General features: G+C 43.7%; 1 protein-coding gene across 1 annotated transcript in view; it reads right to left on the bottom strand.

The window, feature by feature from the left end:
* The window catches only part of LOC145861040 (cadherin-13-like), a 262,691-nt gene that overhangs the window by 15,167 nt on the left and 225,876 nt on the right, over nt 1-21,648 (bottom strand). Inside the window, exon 3 of the mRNA XM_082962390.1 lies at nt 14,476-14,687. Coding sequence (XP_082818516.1) covers nt 14,476-14,687 — 212 coding nt within the window. The remainder of the gene's footprint in view (nt 1-14,475; nt 14,688-21,648) is intronic.

Below are 21,648 nucleotides of genomic sequence, written 5' to 3'. Positions count from 1 at the left end.
AGGACTAATTGGGGCTGATTGTGCTTGGTGAGTAATCAAGGGGCTGATTGCTTACCAGCTGGATGAGTCCCATAAAGCTGCAAGAAGGGCAGCACACGGGAGAGGGGACTGGGGGAAGAGAGATTACCCCTGTATGGTCGTGCTCAGTTCCAGGGATAATGGAGGGAACTCAGTTTGGTTCACCCAGGATACAGCAACACCCCGGAGCCCTGAAGACGGTATCCTGGAGGAGATTATTTTATTTTTGTTTGTTGTTTAACCTGTTTGGGCTAGGGGGCAGTATTGACACGGCCGGATAAAAAACGTACCCGATTTAATCTGGTTACTACTCCTGCCCAGTAACTAGAATATGCATATAATTATTGGCTTTGGATAGAAAACACCCTAAAGTTTCTAAAACTGTTTGAATGGTGTCTGTGAGTATAACAGAACTCATATGGCAGGCCAAAACCTCAGAAGATTCCATGCAGGAAGTGGCCTGTCTGACAAGTTGTGTTTCATCTTGGCTCTTTTTATTGAAGACTGAGGATCTTTGATATAACGTGACACTTCCTACGGCTCCCATAGGCTCTCAGAGCCCGGGAAAAAGCTGAACGATATCGAGGCAGCCTCTGGCTGAAACACATTATCGCTTTTGGCAAGTGGCCGATCAGAGTACTATGGGCTTAGGCGCGTGCCCGAGTCGACCCCGTGCTTTATTTTCTTTCATCTGTTTACCTAAACGCAGATTCCCGGTCGGAATATTATCGCTTTTTTATGAGAAAAATTGCATAAAAATTGATTTTAAACAGCGGTTGACATGCTTCGAAGTACGGTAATGGAATATTTACAATTTTTTTGTCACGAATTGCGCCATGCTCGTCACCCTTATTTACCCTTTCGGATAGTGTCCTGGACGCACGCTATTTGGATATAAGGATGGATTATTTGGGACCAAACCAACATTTGTTATTGAAGTAGAAGTCCTGGGAGTGCATTCTGACGAAGACAGCAAAGGTAATAACATTTTTCTTATAGTAAATCTGACTTTGGTGAGTACTAAACTTGCTGGGTGTCTAAATAGCTAGCCCTGTGATGCCGGGCTATCTACTGAGAATATTGCAAAATGTGCTTTCACCGAAAAGCTATTTTAAAATCGGACATATCGAGTGCATAGAGGAGTTCTGTATCTATAATTCTTAAAATAATTGTTATGCTTTTTGTGAACGTTTATCGTGAGTAATTTAGTAAATTCACCGGCAGTGTTCGGTGGGAATGCTAGTCACATGCTAGTCACATGCTAATGTAAAAAGCTGGTTTTTGATATAAATATGAACTTGATTGAACAAAACATGCATGTATTGTATAACATAATGTCCTAGGGTTGTCATCTGATGAAGATCATCAAAGGTTAGTGCTACATTTAGCTGTGGTTTGGGTTTATGTGACATTATATGCTAGCTTGAAAAATGGGTGTGTGATTATTTCTGGCTGGGTACTCTGCTGACATAATGTAATGTTTTGCTTTCGTTGTAAAGCCTTTTTGAAATCGGACAGTGTGGTTAGATTAACGAGAGTCTTATCTTTAAAATGGTGTAAAATAGTCATATGTTTGAGAAATTGAAGTAATAGCATTTCTAAGGTATTTGAATAACGCGCCACAGGATTCCACTGGCTGTTACGTAGGTTTGACGATTTGGTGCCACCTACCCTAGAGAGGTTAAATAAACACCCTTTAAATTGAGCTAATCCAACTCTGTCCATGTCTGATCTGTGTAAATGTCTTGACCAAACCCCCTTGTCTGCCACACAATATTCACTCCCAGTCAAGAATCAATATACATGACCAAAAGTGTGTGTGTGCTTAATGTGTGTTGATGAAGAGGAAAACGAAATACATATCCCGAAAGGAGAAGCGTCAGCATTGTTCTTACCGGACATCCTGTGGAGCGTCAGAACCCAAATCACAGTCAGCATAAGTGTACTAGCGGGTGAGGGCATTCACAGCCGACTGCTCAAATGGGTGGAAAGTCCAGACCAGGTCTTCACCGTGCGCATCCCCTCAGAATATGCAGATTTGGCACTCGCCTTCTGTAAGAAGAGGGCGACTAAATTACCACCCCATCGATTGGGGGATTGTGCGGTAAATCTCCCGGTAGACGCAGCACTTCCCAGAAGTCACGTGTATCCTCTGTCACAGGAGGAGACGGCGGCTGTGGAAACATATGTCTCCGAATCCATGGGGCAGGGATACATTCGGCCCTCCACTTCACCTGCCTCAAGTTTTTTTTTTGTGAAGAAGGATGCGCCCGTGTATTGACTATCGAGGGATCAATCAGATCACTGTGAGGTATAGCTACCCGCTGCCTCTCATCGCCAGTGTGATCGAGTCAATGCACGGGGCGCACTTCTTCACAAAATTGGATCTCAGGAGTGCTTACAACCTGGTGCGTATCCGGGAGGGGGACGAGTGGAAGACGGCATTTAGTACCACCTCAGGGCACTATGAGTACCTCGTCATGCCGTACGGGTTGATGAATGCTCCATCAGTCTTCCAGGCCTTTGTTGACGAGATTTTCCGGGACCTGCACGGGCAGGGTGTAGTGGTGTATATCGACGACATTCTGATACACTCCACTACACGCGCCGAGCATGTGTCCCTGGTGTGCAGGGTGCTTGGTTGACTGTTGGAGCATGACCTGTACGTCAAGGCTGAGAAATGTCTGTTCTTCCAACAGTCCGTCTCCTTCCTAGGGTACTGCATTTCCACATCAGGGGTGGAGATGGAGAGTGACCGAATTTCAGCCGTGCGTCATTGGCCGACTCCCACCACGGAAAAGGAAGTGCAGCGGTTTCTACGGTTTGCCAACTACTACCGGAGGTTTATCCGGCGTTTTGGTCAGGTAGCAGCTCCCATTACCTCACTGCTGAAGGGGGGACCGGTGCGGCTGCAGTGGTCGGCTGAGGCGGACAGTGCTTTTGGTCACCTGAAGGCTCTGTTTACCTCGGCCCCCGTACTGGCTCATCCGGATCCCTCTTTGGCGTTCATAGTGGAGGTGGACGCATCCGAGGCTGGGATAGGAGCCGTGCTCTCTCAGCGCTCGGGCACGCCAACAAAGCACCCCTGTGCTTTCTTTTCGAAGACGCTCAGCCTGGCAGAGCGAAACTATGATGTGGGGGACCGGGAGCTGTTGGCTGTTGTCAAAGCTCTGAAGGCGAGGAGACATTGGCTTGAGGGGGCTAAACACCCTTTTCTCATCTGGACTGACCACCGCAATCTGGAGTACATCCGGGCGGCAAGGAGACTGAACCCTCGCCAGGCAAGGTGGGCTATGTTCTTTACCCGTTTTGTTTTCACTCTATCCTACAGACCAGGTTCCCAGAACGCTAAGGCAGACTCACTGTCCCGGATGTATGACACAGAGGCGCGGTCCATGGATCAAACTCCCATACTTCCGGCCTCTTGCCTTGTGGCACCGGTGGTGTGGGAGCTGGACGAGGACAGCGAGTGGGCGATACGCACAGAGCCCACTCCCCCCCAGTGTCCAGCTGGGCACCTGTATGTTACGTTTGCGGTCCATGACCGTTTGATCTATTGGGCCCATACGTCACCCTCCTCTGGTCATCCTGGCATCGGTCGGACGGTGCGTTGCCTTAGTGGGAAGTACTGGTGGCCCACCTTGGCCAAGGACATGAGGGTTTATGTTTCCTCCTGCTTGGTGTGCGCCCAGTGCAAGGCTCCCAGGCACCTGCCCAGAGAAAAAATACAACCCCTACCCGTTCCACAACGGCCGTGGTCGCACCTGTCGGTGGACTTCCTGACGGATCTTACTTCCTCACAGGGCAACACCGCGATCCTGGTCGTTGTGGATCGGTTTTCTGAATGCTGCCGTCTCCTCCCTTTGCCCGGTCTCCCTACGGCCCTACAGACTGTGGAGGCCCTGTTCACTCATGTCTTCCGGCACTACGGGGTGCCTGAGGACATAGTTTCTGATCGAGGTCACCAGTTCATCTCCAGGGTCTGGAGAACATTCATGGAACATCTGGGGGTCTCGGTCAGCCTCACCTCAGGTTTTCACCCCGAGAGTAACGGGCAGGTGGAGAGAGTAAACCAGGATGTGGGTAGGTTTCTGCAGTCATATCACCAGGACCGGCCGGGGGAGTGGGCGGAGTTCATCCTCTGGGCAGAGATGGCCCAAGACTCACTCCGCCACTCCTCCACTAACCTCTCTCCTTCCCAGTGCATACTGGGGTATCAGCCGGTTCTGGCACCGTGGCATCAGATCCAGATCGAAGCTCCTGCAGTGGACGAATGGTTCAAGTGCTCAGAGGAGACCTGGGACGCCGCCCATGTGCACCTACAATGGGCCGTGAGGCAGCAAAAAGAGGCCGCTGGCCGCCACCGCAGCGAAGCCCCACCACCGCTCTTGACTCGAAACCTGCCCCTCTGCCTGCCCTGCCGGAAGCTGGGTCCACGGTTTGTGGGGCCATTTAAGATCCCGAGGAGACTGAACGAGGTATGCTACAGGTTACAGCTTCCCCCAGATTATCATATTAATCCCTCGTTTCATGTGTCTCTCCTCAGGCCGGTGGTGGCTGGTCCACTCCAGGAAGCTGAGGTGCAGGAGGTTCCTCCGCCCCCTCTGGCGTATGATGTTCGAGCTATCCTTGACTCGAGGCGTCGGGCGAGGGGCCTTCAGTACCTTGTGGATTGGGAGGGGTATGGTCCGGAGGAGAGATGCTGGGTGCCAGTGGAGGACGTCCTGGACCCTTCTTTGCTGCGGGATTTCCACAGTCTCCATCCGGATCGCCCTGCACCTCGTCCTCCGGGTCGTCCCCGAGGTCGGTGTCGGCGCACTGCTGGAGCCGCGCGTCAAGGGGGGGGGGTACTGTCACGAGTTCAACGTCACCGGCCTTCTAGCCACCGCCGATCCACTTTTCATTTTCCATTTGTTTTGTCTTTGTTTTACACACCTGATTTCAATCCTGCAATTACTGGTTCATTATTTAACCCTCTGTTCCCCTATGGTTTTTTGTGAGTGATTGTTTGTTGTATTTTCAGTCTGTCATGGTGTGCGTGTCTTTGTTACTTTGTATATTTTACATTTTGAGTAAAAGTACTTTGATTACTCATATCTACAGTCCTGCGTCTGACTCTCTACACCAGCTACACCTAGGACCCATCACCGATTGAAACGCTATTAGCGCGCACCCCGCTAACGAGCTAGCCATTTCACATCGGTTACATAATTTTGAGGACACAGTCGTGTGTCTGTGTCAAGACTACAACACTGCTACCGAGATTCTAACAGGCCCTGCTCTCATTACAACACTAATCCACAGAGAGGAATAACAGGGTCAGGGCAGGAGAGGAAAATGTCAGAGTGTTGGCTGACTGGCTGAAAAGCAGCCGCCTCGCTCTCTATATTTTATATATTCTCTCTTTCTCTCTCTCTCGTGACAGCCCTGTGCCCACTCGGTACAGGTCCTCCTGATCCCCTGCTGCCCTGGCATGTGGTGCCTATGCCTACGATGCTTCAAGAAACAACAGCCGGCACCAAGGCGACAGTCCTGCTAAAAACCGAAAGAAACGGTGACAAGCCATTGTCCAAGGAATAACATGACAATATAAAAAACATCTCTGGGGTTGAGATTAAATTTGCATTAGAAACTGAAGTCTCTCCTTTGTCCTTCCTCTTTTATGGCACATCACACAGATACATTGGCAGTCTTTTACACAATGTTGTGCTGTGCTGCAAGCTGGCAGTGCTCGCCCCTGTCAGAATGACAGAGCGGGACAAGGTAAGGAGGTTGGGGGATGGAGGCATTTGTTTACAACGCTGTATGTTGACACTGAGACTAAGAGGGCACACTGACTGCTATACAGGCAACTCAATCCAAGTCACTTTCCTTTCCTTTTCCAGACAACCTTCAGAGGTTGGATGAAACATGAAAGCCATCAAAAACCCAACCCGACCAGAACAAGGTACATAAAGTACATACTGTTACTGTAATGGACAGTGTTTTCCAGGCACCGATTGATTCTCAAATGTCAAGAGAACATCCCTGAAGCAGTTAACCAGACCGACACATAATTGCTCCAGATTAAATTGACTATTATGGGTTTAAAGAGCAAGTTCAGAGGTGGGTTGTCCTCTGTGATTGGTTTCAAAGATAACCCCTGGCCTTTGGGTGGCCCTGTAAAACCTCACTTAAGTTAGTTGTTTTTGTACGACCGCATCAATCCCATGATGCACTACTCTTGGCTGCTTGATTGCTATGATACAGTAATATACCTTTATTTTTAGCATCTCAATGGAAAACAGCCCGAGAGTGATGACAGGTATTACACTGAAGATGGAACATACTGTCACTCTCCCTTTTCTGGGCTGAGAGATGGTGAGAGCAGTGGAGGGATTTTATACCCATCAATGATCTGCATACGGGCTATGACCTTGGGGATATTGTTGAACACACTCAGTTTGATACACATACACATGTAGGATCTTAATGTGATCAATCTTTTGTTGATGAGAATTTTCCTGCACACCAGGAAATGCAAACTTGTAGTGTATTCAAGGTTTAAAAAGGCTTCTAAAATGTATAATTTCCACTTTAAAATGCCAGACTTAATTTGCCCTAACGTAAAATGTATCAACCCCTACAAAAAAATATCCATGATTTGTAATACACATAATAATTGGTATTTCCTGTTGCTGCAGGATTATTTTACTGCTGTAGCAAACTTGCTCAAATTAAGATCCTACATCTGTACCAAGATACACTATTAAGGACAGAGAAACGTGAAGCTCGCACTGAATGCTGGGAGTCTAAACATAACGTGTCCCTCCCTCTCCTTCCTCACTGTGCAGGTGATGAATAAGCTGTGCTCAGCTGTGCTCAGCTCTGTGACACTGGCTCTGTGACACCTCCCGAGAAGTTAGTCATGAATCTTTAATGTTTATAAATTACTGCCACACCATCACCCCTGACTTTGCTCTCTCTCTCTCAGTGTCTGAATTCTCACTACGGAATCTTAGTGAGGACCAAGATGTGTCAAAATTTAGGGCAGTGGAAAGACCAGGATCGATGTGTGTGTAAGTGTATGTACAGTGCATTCGGAAAGTATCCAGACCCCTTGACTTTTCCACATTTTGTTACGTTACAGCCTTATTTAAAATGTACTAAATAGTTTTTGTTCCTCATCAATCTACACACAGCCCATAATGACAAAGCAAAACAGGTTTTTACAAATTTTAGCAAATTTATAAAAAAATAAATAACAAAAATATCACATTTACATACAATTGAAGTCGGAAGTTTACATACACCTTAGCCAAATACATTTAAACTCAGTTTAAATGTAAACTCATTACATTTAAACTCATTTAAACTCACAATTCCTGACATTTAATCCTAGTAAAAATTCCCTGCCTTAGGTCAGTTAGGATCACAAATTTATTTTAAGAATATGAAATGTCAGAATAATAGCAGAGAGAATGATTTATTTCAATTTTTATTTCTTTCATCACATTCCCAGTGGGTCAGAAGTTTACATACACTCAATTAGTATTTGGTAGCATTGCCTTTAAATTCTTTAACTTGGGTCAAACGTTTCGGGTAGCCTTCCACAAGCTTCCCACAATAAGTTGGGTGAATTTTGGCCCATTCCTCCTGACAGAGCTGGTGTAACTGAGTCAGGTTTGTAGGCCTCTTTGCTCGCACACGCTTTTTCCATTTTGCCCACACATTTTCTATGGGATTGAGGTCAGGGCTTTGTGATGCCCACTCCAATACCTTGACTTTGTTGTCCTTAAGCCATTTTGCCACAACTTTGGAAGTATGCTTGGGGTCATTGTCCATTTAGAAAGACCCATTTGCGACAAAGCTTTAACTTCCTGAATGATATCTTGAGATATTGCTTCAATATATCCACATAATTTCCCCTCCTCATGATGCCATCTATTTAGGGAAGTGCACCAGTCCCTCCTGCAGAAAAGCACCCCCACAACATGACGCTGCCACCCCATGCTTCACGGTTGGGATGGTGTTCTTTGGCTTGCAAGCCTCCCCCTTTTTCCTCCAAACATAATGATGGTCATTATGGCCAAACAGTTCTATTTTTGTTTCATCAGACCAGAGGACATAAAACGGTGATAGAACACATGTAAAGACTTCAACATAGGAATGACCAATATCAATATTCAGACTATGGTGTTACTGCATCCTTGTATATATATAGATCCTTGTATATATATATATATATGGATAAAACACAGTATCTGTTAACACCCCGGCCATCCTACAATCTAAGCTAGATGCCCTCAATCTCATAGAAATTATCAAGGAACCTACCAGGTACAACCCCAAATCCGTAAACATGGGCACCCTCATAGATATCATCCTGACCAACTTGCCCTCTAATTACACCTCTGCTGTTTTCAACCAGGATCTCAGCGACATTGCCTGCGTCCGTTATGGGTCCGCTGTCAAACGACCACTCCTCATCACTGTCAAACGCTTCCTAAAACTCTTCTGCGAGCAGGCCTTTCTAATCGACCTGGCCCAGGTATCCTGGAAGGGCATTGACCTCATCCCGTCAGTAGAGGATACCTGGTTGTTCTTCAAAAGTGCCTTCCTCACCAACGTAAATGAGCATGCCCTTTTACAATTTTTTTTTACTAAGAACAGATATAGCCCTTAGTTCACTCCAGACTTGACTGCCCTTGACGAGCACAAAAACATCCTATGGCACACTGCACTAGCTTCGAATAGTCCCCGCGATATGCAACTTTTCAGGGAAGTCAGGAACCAACATACACAGTCAGTTATAAAAGCAAAGTCTAGATTTTTCAAACAGAAATTTGCATCCTGCAGCACTAATTCCAAAAAGTTTTGTGACACTGTAAAGTCCATGGAGAATAAGAGCACCTCCTCTCAGCTGCCCACTGCACTGAGGCTAGGAAACACTGTCCCCACCGATAAATCCACGATAATCTTGAATTTCAATAATAATTTCTCTGCGGCTTGCCATGCTTTCCACCTGGCTACCCCAACCCCGGCCAACAACTCTGCACCCCCCGCAGCAGCTAGCCCCCCCCGCTCCGCTTCTCCTTCATCCAGATAGCTGATGTCCTGAAAGGGCTGCAGAATCTGGATCCATACAAATCAGCTGGGCTGGGAAATCTGGACCCTGTCTTCCTAAAATTATCCGCCGCCATTTTCGCAACCCCTATTACCAGTCTGTTCAACCTCTCTTTCGTATCATCTGAGATTCCAAAAGTTTAGAAAGTGGCTGCAGTCATCCACCTCTTCAAAGGGGGAGACACTCTAAACCCAAACTGTTACAGACCTATATCCATCCTGCCCTTCCTTTCTAAAGTCTTCAAAAACCAAGTGAACAAATAGATCACTGACAATCTCGAATTCCACCGTACCTTCTCCGCTATGCAATCCAGTATCCGAGCTGGTCACGGGTGCTCCTCAGCCTAAAGGATATCATAACCACCAAAACAGTACTGTGCAGCCGTCTTCATCGACCTGGCCAAGGCTTTCGATTCTGTCAATCACCGTATTCTTATCGGCAGAATCAACTGCCTTGGTTTCTCTAATGACTGCCTCGCCTGGTTCACTAACTACTTCTCAGATAGAGTTCAGGGAGTCAAATCGGAGGGCCTGTTGTCCGGACCTTTGGCACTCTCTATGGGGGTGCCACAGGGTTCAATTCTCGGGCCGTCTCTTTTCTCTGTAAATATCAATGATGTCGCTCTTGCGCGGGTGATTCTTTGATCCACCTCTACGCAGACAACACCATTCTGTATACATCTGGTTCTTCTTTGGACACTGTGTTAACAAACCTCCAAACGAGCTTCAATGCCATACAACACTCCTTCCGTGGCCTCCAACTGCTCTTAAACGCTAGTAAAACTAAATGCATGCTCTTCAACTGATCGCTGCCCGCACCCGCCTGCCTGCCTAGCATCACTACTTTGGACAGTTCTGACTTAGAATATGTGAACAACTACAAATACCTAGGTGTCTGGTTAGACTGTAAACTCTCCTTCCAGACTCATATTAAGCATCTCCAATACAAAATTATATCTAGAATCAGCTTCCTATTTCGCAAAACAAATCATGCTGCCAAACATACCCTCGTAAAACTGACTATCCTGCCGATCCGTGACTTTGGCAATGTCATTTACAAAATAGCCTCCAACACTCTAGTCAGCAAATTGGACGCAGTCTATCACAGTGCTATCCATTTTGTCACCAAAGCCCCATATTCTACCCACCATTGCGACCTGTATGCTCTCGTTGGCTGGTCCTCGCTACATATTCGTCGCCAAATCCACTGGCTCCAGGTTATCTATAAGTCTTTGCCTGGTAAAGCGTCGCATTATCTCAGCTCACTGGTCACCATAGCAACACCCGTAGCACGCGCTCCATCAGGTATATTTCACTGGTCATCCCCAAAGCCAACACCTCCTTTGGCCGCCTTTCCTTCCAGTTCTCTACTTCCTATGACTGGAACAAATTACAAAAATCATTGAAGCTGGAGACTTATCTCCCTCACTAACTTCAAGCATCGGCTGTCAGAGCAGCTTACCGATCTGTAAATAGCCCATCCAACCAACTACCTACCTCATCCCCATATTTGTTTTCCTGCTCTTTTTGCACACCAGTATTTCTACTTGCACATCCTCATCTGCACATCTATCACTCCAGTGTTAATTGCTAAATTGTAATTACTTCGCCACTATGGCCTATTTATTGCCTTACTTCCTTACTTCGTTTACACAAACTGTAGATAGTTTTTCTATTGTGTTATTGTCTGTACGTTTATTTATCCAATGTGTAACTCTGTGTTGTTGTTTTTGTCGCACTGCTTTGCTTTATCTTGGCCAGGTCGCAGTTAAAAATGAGAACTTGTTCTCAAGTGGGTACCTGGTTAAATAAAGGTGAAATAAAATAAAAATAAAATAAATGATTCTCTGAATTCAGAGCTTCCTTGTAATAGCATTCATTTATCAGCAGCCTCCCTCCCACTGTAGCCCACATTAACGTCTGTTCCCCCCACTGAGGAATTAAAAACATTCTCCACTCAGACAACACTTATCAATTATCAAATGCCAATAAATCTGAACTATACCATTGATATATCAATATACACACCCAGGGACATTTCCACTGGGCATTAGTGAAGAATTGGAGGGGTTGGAGTAATGACAGCTTGGCACCAGAGACATGGAAACAGTGTTTTAAGGGAAAATAAGTTTTGTACTGTTATTTGCTGTGGTTGAGATTGATTGTGTTTACAGGATGGCACATTAAAATGTGGAACCCAACTCTATTTTTCAATTTAATTATGTTTCCTCTCATTCTAAAATAGCTATGTTCCTAACATCAAGTCAATTGCTATGACGTCAGCCTCGTCCGATTGGTGTAGTGGAGTTTGTTCGCCCAAAACAAACTCCAAACACAACCCCTACTAAACTATTTTTCCAGACTTTGGGGCTTTTGGCGGGGACAGTCAGCCCTGTTTGGTGGATCAATTGGGGAATAATTATGATGACTGAATCTTGAAGTCTGCATCATGGAGAAATCCAATGTATGATATGCGGGGATGAGATTGATGGTTCTGTTACTTTGTTCTGTGGATATCTGCTCCTCAAAGCAGAGAGCCCCTTGTTGATTAATTGATTGTGAAATAATGAGAACTCTTAACCACATGACATTAAAGGACTCATCCACCCAGCTAACAACAAACGTTCCCACAAATTTAGAGAACATTCCGTTAAGAGTCTCATTAGGTCATTACCTAACGTTTTCATAGGAATGTTCCAGTGATGTTCAAGGACTGTTTCCAAGAGACCATTCCCTTAATGTCAAATAGAACTTACCCAGAACGTGGTTACCATGTTCTCCGAAAATGTCATTAACACCTCATGAAACATACACAGAACATGGCTTCCATGTTCTCAGAACATACTGTATGATATGAAAATTCTAGACACGTTTAATGGGAACGTAGCAAGAACATGCATGTGTATCAGTTGTCAGGACGTAACCTGATGTTCAAGCCATTCATGGCCCTGATTGGTGAACTACTGATCCATTCACAGCTCTTTGACTGTTGGCAAGGTTAAGGACAAACACAGTACTTTTAACATACTGTTTTAAACAACTGGACAGTGTTTTCAACCTACATATTTGACACACTTTGCAATACATGATTTCATTGTGCATGCTCATTTACAGTGCCTTCAGAAAGTATTCATACCCCTTGACTTTCAACATTTTGTTGTGTTACAGCCTGAAATCAAAATGTATTATTAAAAAAAATGCATCACCCATCTACACACAATACTTATTATGTGATTTGTTTATACTCCTGAACCTATTTAGGCTATCCATAACAAAAGGGATTGAATACTTATTGACTCATTTAAAACAAAATGTATAAATTGTAGAACATTTTGACATTATGGGGTATTGTGTGTGGATCAGCGACACACACAACATCTCAATTTAAATTCAAGCTGTAAAACAACAAATGTGGAAAAAGTAAAGAGGTATGAATCGTTTCTGAAGGCACTGTATACAGTATAAAGGGATCCCAGCTTGCAAAATAGATCTACATCTCAATGGGACTCCATGCTAAAATAAAGGTGAAATAAATGTTTTAATAAAATAGTTTTTCTTGAGTGTACTTTTAACAGAGCTGAGATTTACTTCAAAGTGCATTCACCCTACTGCTTAAACCTATCCAGTTGTTTCAGATCAATCTGATTATTGTGCCAGTATAGTTAGGCCCTGTCGAGAAGAAAACCCTGACCCCTTCTCCTTAGATCTGAACATCCATGAAACGTGTCTAGAAAATTAGTATCTAATATTCTGAGAACATGGCAACGATGTTCTGTGTATGTTTAGTGTAACGTCGATGGAATATTCTCCTAACCTTCAGAAAACTGGACACATGAATGTTCTTGCAACATCCCATGAAACATGTCTAGAACATGCTAAGTAGGTTCTCGGGAGGTTTTTGCTAACATACATAGAATATTGCCCTAAAAAACAGAAAACTGGATACTCAAACATCAAGGGAACATTACATGTAACATCACAAACATGTTTTCTCTCCCTAGAAATGTTAGCTGGGCAGTCACATCTGCCTGTTTTTCCCCCTTTTCTCCGCCTGTCTTTCTGCCCCTTTTGTGTTCAATCCTTTTCTCTTTCTCTTTCTCTTCTTCAAATATAACCTTATTATGTCTAATATTCGCCTCTGTCTCTCTATTCTTACTTTCCCTCTTTGCCTAAGTCATGAGGTTCATGTGTTCTATGCAATTATGACTAATATCACCCATTGGGTAGAGCAGCAGAGAGAGATATCAAAGAGCCAGAACAAAGGGAGGGGACAATGGATGATCTGGGATCGGAGCTGGTCTGACACTCCTGCAACAGAAGAATTCTGAAGAAAAGTTCAAAAGGTCAAATTGGGCCATTGTCATCCAATTGGCCATTGCCATCCAACCATCCAACCCAAAACAATTATATAACACTTGTTCTTGTCAATATGTGTAATGTCTCGTTAATTTATGGCAAGGAAATTATATATAGCGGAGCTTCTTTTAACTTGCATCGGTAGACTAAAAACAATTTAAAAAAACAGAGCGCCTTCACATTCGCCCACAAGGACAATATGGTGACATTACTCATGAGGAAATCTTCTCTACCTACTCACACACAGAATGGAAATTACTAATTCACTTATGTCCTCCCAGACCTGCCAAAGATATACTAGTGGACTGGCTAACTAAATAAATGATGGGAAAGGCAAAAACAAATGAAGGCAGTGTGATGCATGGAGATGAAGAGAGAGAGCTGCTCATTAGGCCACGAGTCAGAGAAACGACACCAGCGGGACACCTGGGCAGGGAGCAGGAAAGAACAACGATTGGAGGAGAGATAACAGAATATCTAAGATGGCCCTGGAAAATGTTTTAATCAAGTTGGCAGCACTAGTGCTGGCCTGGAGGGTGGGGACTGGAACAGGCTAGAAGGTAAGAGGAGGGGGTAATGAATGGAGTGGGCCTATATGAATACTGTGAAGTTGATTCATTTGGTTTTATAGATTTTTGGACAAAAATCAAGTACCTGTATTTGTTACTTTGAACAAAGATGTAAAAAGCAGTAGGCACAGTGGGCCTTTCTATAAACAGTACTTGCATGACAAAAATAAGATGGAGGTAATATCACAGTAATTTCATCAACCACCAGCTCTCCAAACCCAAATTAAGTCCACTCATCCCAACGGGAGGAAGTCACTCTAAATACATGCATATTGTAGATGAATACAATGAAAAGACACAAGGTTGTAATTTAAAAAACGATGACCTCTGACCCTCAACAACATGTTGTTGGTACTAAATGCTGAATAGTGACAATTATCAGCATCTCTCATGGTAAGAGATATCCATTGGACAGCTAGTGACTCACCCTGAGTGTTTGGGGAGACCGGGGTAGAGCTCCTACAATGTCCACCTGTGCCATGTCCTCAGCATGCTCATTGACACCATGGATGAACATGACGGTGCCGCTGTCCATCACGTCCCGTCTGGCCACCAGGTTCATCTCCTCATCAACTTGGAAGTCTGGGTGGGACACCTCGAACGCCATGCCCTTGTTCCCCACACAGTCATCAAATAACACTGGGGGGAGAGAGAGAAAGAGGAATAAAATGCCACAGCTGTTACCAACACTGTTTAGACAGCTTTGCTAGATGGTTGTCCCTTCAAATATCTTTATTGAGTTCCTGTGCATCACAGGGACTCTCTCTAATCTACATGTGCTGTCTCTGATAAGTAGCAGTCTCTTCCAGGGTTCAGTGATCCCTACGCGTGAACAACGTCACATGAATGACACCTGCCATGGTAGCTATTCAAATTAGCTAACCTTTGGCTCCCTCTGTCAATTACAAATACACACATGGACAGATACATATACACACATCCACATCTGCTAATGCTGTACCTACTACTCCTTATACATAAGTATGTGATACTGTGCTGAGTGTGAATGTTTGCTTTCAGTTCGTTTTTTTTATCGCTTTGGTGCAAGTTTCATAAGTATGTGGTAAATTTTCACAATGCTTAGTACAAAACTCAAAACAGATAATCAAAAAGGAAGTTGTTTCAAAACTAAGCACATTTTCAATTGACTTGAAGTACAACACACAAAATCATTCAGTCTTTCATTCAGTCTTTCATCTAGAAATACATGGTTCACATTGCAATACATGTTCATATATTACTTTTGATATGATTGTGTTCTCACTCGTTAAAGGCCCAGTGCAGTCAAAAACATGATTTTTCGGTGTTTTATATATATTTCCACACAATGTGGTTGGAATAATACTGTGAAGATTATTCTAATGTCATTTTAGTATAAAAGATGTTTGAAAAGACCACCTGAACATGTCTACCTGTTTTGGTAGTGCCTGGTGACATCAGTTAATAGACCAATAAGAAAGAGTGTTCAAAACCTCTCTGCCAATAACAGCTAATTTTTGGTTTTCCCCTCCCCACTAAGACCACTCCCAGACTGCCCTAGCAAATGTTTTGAATATTTAATCGCTATTTGTGATTTTATGATGCCTGTGCTGGTTGAATAATATTTTGATGTGGGGGCGCCGTCCTCAAACAATCGCATGGCATGCTTTCACTTTAAAGCCTATTGTAAATCGGACAATGCAGTTAAATGAACAATACTTTAAGCTTTTAACCGATATAAGACACTTGTATGTACCTAAATGTTTAATATCCATCATTTTTATGATTATTTATTTGATTTGCGCGCCCTCCAATTTCACCGGAAGTTGATGACAGGTGTCCCGCTGGTGGGACGCCTAGCCCTAATTTTAAACTAATAGCAAAATATACAAGATACACATTTCAAAACTGTTCTTTTTGAAGTGCTGGTTAGAAAGAATAGTAGATGGTAAATATCATTTTCCATACAGTATTCGAATAAACGTGATATGCACAATTTTTTATTATTATTTATATCCAATGGCAGGATGTGAGCATGTTGTGAAATATGTCAGTCTTACAGTTTCATTATCCTTATACAGCACATACGTAGGACAAGTCATCATAATTGGGGTATTGTAAAGCAGTTGGCTACTGTAAAAATGTAGCACGCTGTTGTATGCCATTTCTGCCCAACCCAGCATTGTACGAGATCATCATTTCTACATGACTTGTCAACTGATACAGTATCGCCTGTCTTTTTGCTGAAATTCATCAGCTTTCGTAATATATAACACAGGTATTTCAGTAGTGCATTGTAAACTACACCATAATTCCAAATGGTAGCACATAGTATGTGACTCTTTCCACTTAGTCCTATTGAAACACACTGGCTGATGGAGAATAATGATTTAGTATTTACAGCCACATAGGATATGGTTTTATTGATGTCAAATTGATACATTTATGAGGTAAAATATAGAAATTGACAGCGTTCAGTATTTATCAAAATATATACACTGAGTGTACAAAACATTAAGAACACCTTCCCAATATTGCGTTGCACCCTTTGCCCTCAGAAAAGCCTAAATTCATCGGGGCATGGACTCCACAAGGTGTCAAAAGTGTTCCACAGAGATGCTGGCCCATGTTGACTCCAATGTTTCCCACAGTTGTGTTAAGTTGGCTGGATTTGTTTTGGGTGGTGGACCATTCTTGATACACACGGAAAACTGATGATCATGAAAAACCCAGCAGCGTTGCAGATCTTGATATAAACCAGTGCACCTGGCACCTACTACCATACCCCGTTCAAAGGCACTTAAATCTTTTGTCTTGCCCATTCACCCTCTGAATTGCACACATAGACAATCCATGCCTCAATGGTCTCCTCCCCTTCATCTACACTGACTACAAAGGGAAAACCAGCTGCGAGCTGACCAGTGACGCGAGCCTACCAGACGAGTCAAATGCCTTTTATGCTCGCTTCGAGGCAAGCAACACTGAAGCATGCATGAGAGCACCAGCTGTTCCAGACGACTGTGTGATCACGCTCTTCGTAACCAATGTGAGCATGAACTTTAAACAGGTCAACATTCACAAGGCCGTAGGGCCAGAAGGATTACCAGGACGTGTACTCAGAGCATGTGCGGACCAACTGGCAAGTGTCTTCACTGACATTTTCAACCTCTCCCTGACCGAGTCTGTACTACCAACATGTTTCAAGCAGACCATCATAGTCCCTGTGCCCCAGAAAGCGAAGTTAACCTGCCTGAATGACTTCCACCCCATAGCACTCACATCAGTAGCCATGACGTGCTTTGAAATGCTGGTCATGGCTCACATCAACACCATCATCCCAGAAACCCTAGACCCACTCCAATTCGCATACCACCCCAACAGATCTACAGATGCAATCTCAATCGCACTCCACACTGCCCTTTCCTACCTGGACAAAAGGAACACCTATGTGAGAATGCTGTTATTTGACTACAGCTCAGCGTATAACACCATAGTGCCCACAAAGCTCATCAGTAAGCTAAGGACCCTGGGACTAAATACCTCCATCTGCAACTGGATTCTGGACTTCCTGAAGGGCCGCCCCCAGGTGGTAAATGTGGGCCAATCGACGGCAGAGACCGTCCTAGAGACATTAATGACACTCAGGTGTGTCCTATTACACATTATGATTTCCCTGTTGAAAGAGGTGTGTTTTCTGATTTCCTTTGCAGAAGCTTGAATTGTTTACCGTGTGCGTTTGTTTCCTGAGTGAGTTAAGACTTTGTGTTTGTTGTTTTTTTCCAGTGTACTGTGATCCTGCGGCTACTGTTTATCAGTAAAGTATTTATGTTTATCCTTAACCACTGATTCCTCGTCTGGTCTCTTCTCTGCACCTGGGTCCAACTGCACCAGGTCACAAAGACTGTGTGGCCAAGCACGACTCCAACACCATCACGTTTGCTGACGACAACAGTGGTAGGCCTGATCACCGGCAATGATGAAACAGCCTATAGGGAGGAAGTCAGACCTGGCAGTGTGGTGCCAGGACAACAACCTCTCCCTCAACGTGAGCAAGACAAAGGAGCTGATTGTGGACTTCCGGAAAAGGAGGACCGAACACACCCCCATTCACATCGGCGGGGCTATAGTGGAGCGGGTCGAGAGTATAAAGTTCCTTGGTGTCCACATCACCAACAAACTATCATGGTCCAAACAAGCCAAGTCAGTCGTGAAGAGGGCACTACAACACCTTTTCCCCCTCAGGAGACTGAAAAGATTTGACATTGGTCCCCAGAACCTCAAAAAGTTATAAAGCTGCACCATCGAGAGCATCCTGACCGGTTGCATCATCGCCTGGTATGGCAACTGCTCGGCATCCGACTGCAAGACGCTACAGAGGGTAGTGCGTAAGGCCCAGTACATCACTGGGACCAAGATTTCTGTCGTCCAGGACCTCTATACTTGGCGATGTTAGAGGAAGGCCCCCCCAAAAATTGTCAAAGACTCCAGTCAATCAAGTCATAGACTGTTCTTTTGCTACAGCGAAGAGAACATTTTCTAGCCCCAAGCCATAAGACTGCTGAACAATTAATCAAATGGCCACCCAGAATATTTACTTTGACACCCCCACCCCTTAGTTTCTACACTGCTGCTACTCGATGTTCATTATCTATGCATAGTCACCTCGACTTGATACCAGTACCCCGTTATATATTTTGTGTTACTTTACCAACAATGCAGTTAAAAAAATAGAGTTAAGGGCTAGTAAGTAAGCATTTCACGGTCGTCGGCGCATGTGACAAGTAAAGTTTGATTTGATTGAAGTGGTTTTAACAAGTGACATCAATAAGGGATCTTAGCTTTCACCTGGTCAGTCATGGAAAGGTGTTCCTAATGTTTTGTTCACTATGTGTACATTAACTAGGCACTGTAATTGATAATCACTTAACCATTTGGTAAACCTATACAGTTTAAACTTGTGTCTAGTACAGATTCAGAACTACATAATGAAAATGTCTGTTTTTAAAGTATAAACATATTGTAGCAGGTTCAAGGGTGTGGGGTTTCCACGTCACCATGTTCAATAACCAAAAACACACAAGGAGCACAGCTAGAATGCAAATGAGTAAATTATTAGGGAGTTTTGCACGCTGGGGAGAATACACCAACCATTTCACAATCCACAATCCGTTCTCGTTGTCCGTTCTGTTCTCTAGGTGTAATCCTAAAACTCAGGTCCTCAGCCAAACCGGTTCGGTACACAGTGGGGATAATCAGACCGCTATTTCTCCCTTCTCACACTCTCCATAAAATACACTTCCCTCTCCATTCTCTGCCCCTTTGTGCAGGCCATTTCCTCTTTTATCCCCAAGCACTCCCTGGCTTAATGATCAGGCTCGCATCGTTGGGGCAGGAAGTCTATATAAGGCTCGGTGGTGGAGCCAGCGGGCTGCAAGATATCTCCCTTCAATTATCACTCCCCTCACCTCTCCCTGTCGTCTGCCACAATATAAAGTATGATACCTATTGTAATGTACTATTATGATGATGACTATTATGATTTTACTTCACAGTAAATCTGATATTGACAAGATCAGATAAGTACTGTATGTAACACACATCCCCTATACAGTAAATATGTTTTCAAAATGAAGTTGCTGGGGTCTTTTAGATGGAGGGGATTCACACTACTTTTCTAAAATAGCATTGGTTAATACAGTAATGTAAAGATTATTGTTTATGTAGCAGGTGCTTTTATCTAAAGTGACAACAGTCAGTCCACACATTTTTGTATGTGACCCCAGCGGGAATTGAACCCACAACGCTGGTGTTGCTTGTGCCATGCTCTTACAAACTGAGCCACACAGGACCACTACAATATTTAAGTACCATTTACTGTAAAATACAGAACTGTAAAATACAATACATGATGACAATACAGATGGAAGGTGTATGATTGCCATCCCCATGAGTGTACCGCTCTCCTTCAGGCCATGGATGAGGCACGCAAAGACATCAATCAAACCAATGTCAGGCTTGGCTTCGCCATGCCAAAAGACTTTTCTGCAGGTGCATGAACAATAAAGACATTTACTGCGATGTCGATGAGAACTTACGGCCAAATGTTCAAGACAGGCTTGATGAAAACTAGTGCCTGTAAACGTAATGTATCTTTCATTAATTTGATTTGTTTAATTTGATTACAATACACCAATGCTATAATTATATCTGATCAATACATTTATTTGTGCATCAATGTTTGTGAAATATGTCTTTAATGATCACACCTTTGATCACACATGGGATAGAAATTATGGAAATGTTTATGGGTAGAGCAAGTGTATTGCCTAATGTGAAAACAGTGCAATGTACTGAAGTTTACGGTAGTGTAGCATATTACATTCAAAGGGCAATTTTTTTATATTTGTCTTGCATTTTTTTGCTATTGAATTAACTGGAAAGATATCATTATGCTGTGTTTTGCTGATTAAATCAATGTTGTAATGGTATTTCACAGAAAACATATTTTGGACCAATGCTGTGTGGTGAAAGATGAATGTACAATAAAATGTTTTGAATGCAATACTTGCTGTGTTACCAGTTTGGAGTTTTGTACTAAGAGTTTTGAAAATTCACCACATACTTGTGATAATAACACCAAAGTGATTGAAAAACACTGTATTAGAGATCATTAATAGTTCAATCAGCATTTATCACCGTCATGTGCTTTGCCTCAATTTCCCTCCCCCTCCCTCATCATTCCCCACCCCTTACCATCACCATCCTCATGCTGCAATTCCATGTCTGTACAAGGAAATGGAGTGGTTAAAAAATGATTTGTGTGTGTGTGTGTGTGTGTGTGTGTGTGTGTGTGTGTGGTGTGTGTGTGTGTGTGTGTGTGTGTGTGTGTGTGTATGCCGCCCTGGACACGTGTGTAAAAAGGCCTTTCTAGTCTGACTGAGAGAGATACCGGCACTCCACAATGGTTTATCCTCTCTGATCGTGTTGATCCTATCCTTATCTCGCTTTGCCACACTCCCCTCCTTGGCCCAACAAGGACCCTTCTCTCATCCACCCTGCCCCATTCCACTGTGAGGAGCCCTGGAGGGAGATGGTGGGGTGAAAAGACCTCCCTCCGGATTCTAGACTCTTTGACTTGTGAGAGTCATCACATTCTAGCTATTGGGGTGAAGAATAACTTATATAACACTTCATTATTACATGTTCTGATTCACTTTGAGATCATAATTGTTTGAAAAACATGATGATTTCTGGGATATACATGGCTTGATGATGTTTCCTGGAATCTGAGCGAGCAGCGGCTAGGGTATTAACAGCGCTATGTGCAAATGAGACCACTCCACCATAGAAGGAATCCACTGCTGCTTTAAGGAAAAGCCCTTTGCTTTAATGTCGGGACAATGTTCTAAATAATACATCCATAATGAATGAATTCCATGTTCTCTTCTTTTCTGTACATAACAGAAAGATCCTTAGCAGCGTATACTCTCTAGCCATTGGAATTCTTAAACTGAAGGACACTGTACATATCATATATGCATTCAGTTTATAACGGAGAGCCAGACTTTCAGAGTTTAAAGTTGGGCCCTTGGATGAAACTGACTCTCAAGTGACAAGAATG

Source organism: Salmo salar, chromosome 16 (genome assembly GCF_965601325.2).
Source record: "Salmo salar chromosome 16, fSalSal1, whole genome shotgun sequence".
Classification (NCBI taxonomy): Eukaryota; Metazoa; Chordata; class Actinopteri; order Salmoniformes; family Salmonidae; genus Salmo; species Salmo salar.
Note: the sequence above shows the minus strand (reverse complement) of the source record. Positions and strands in the feature narration are given on the sequence as shown.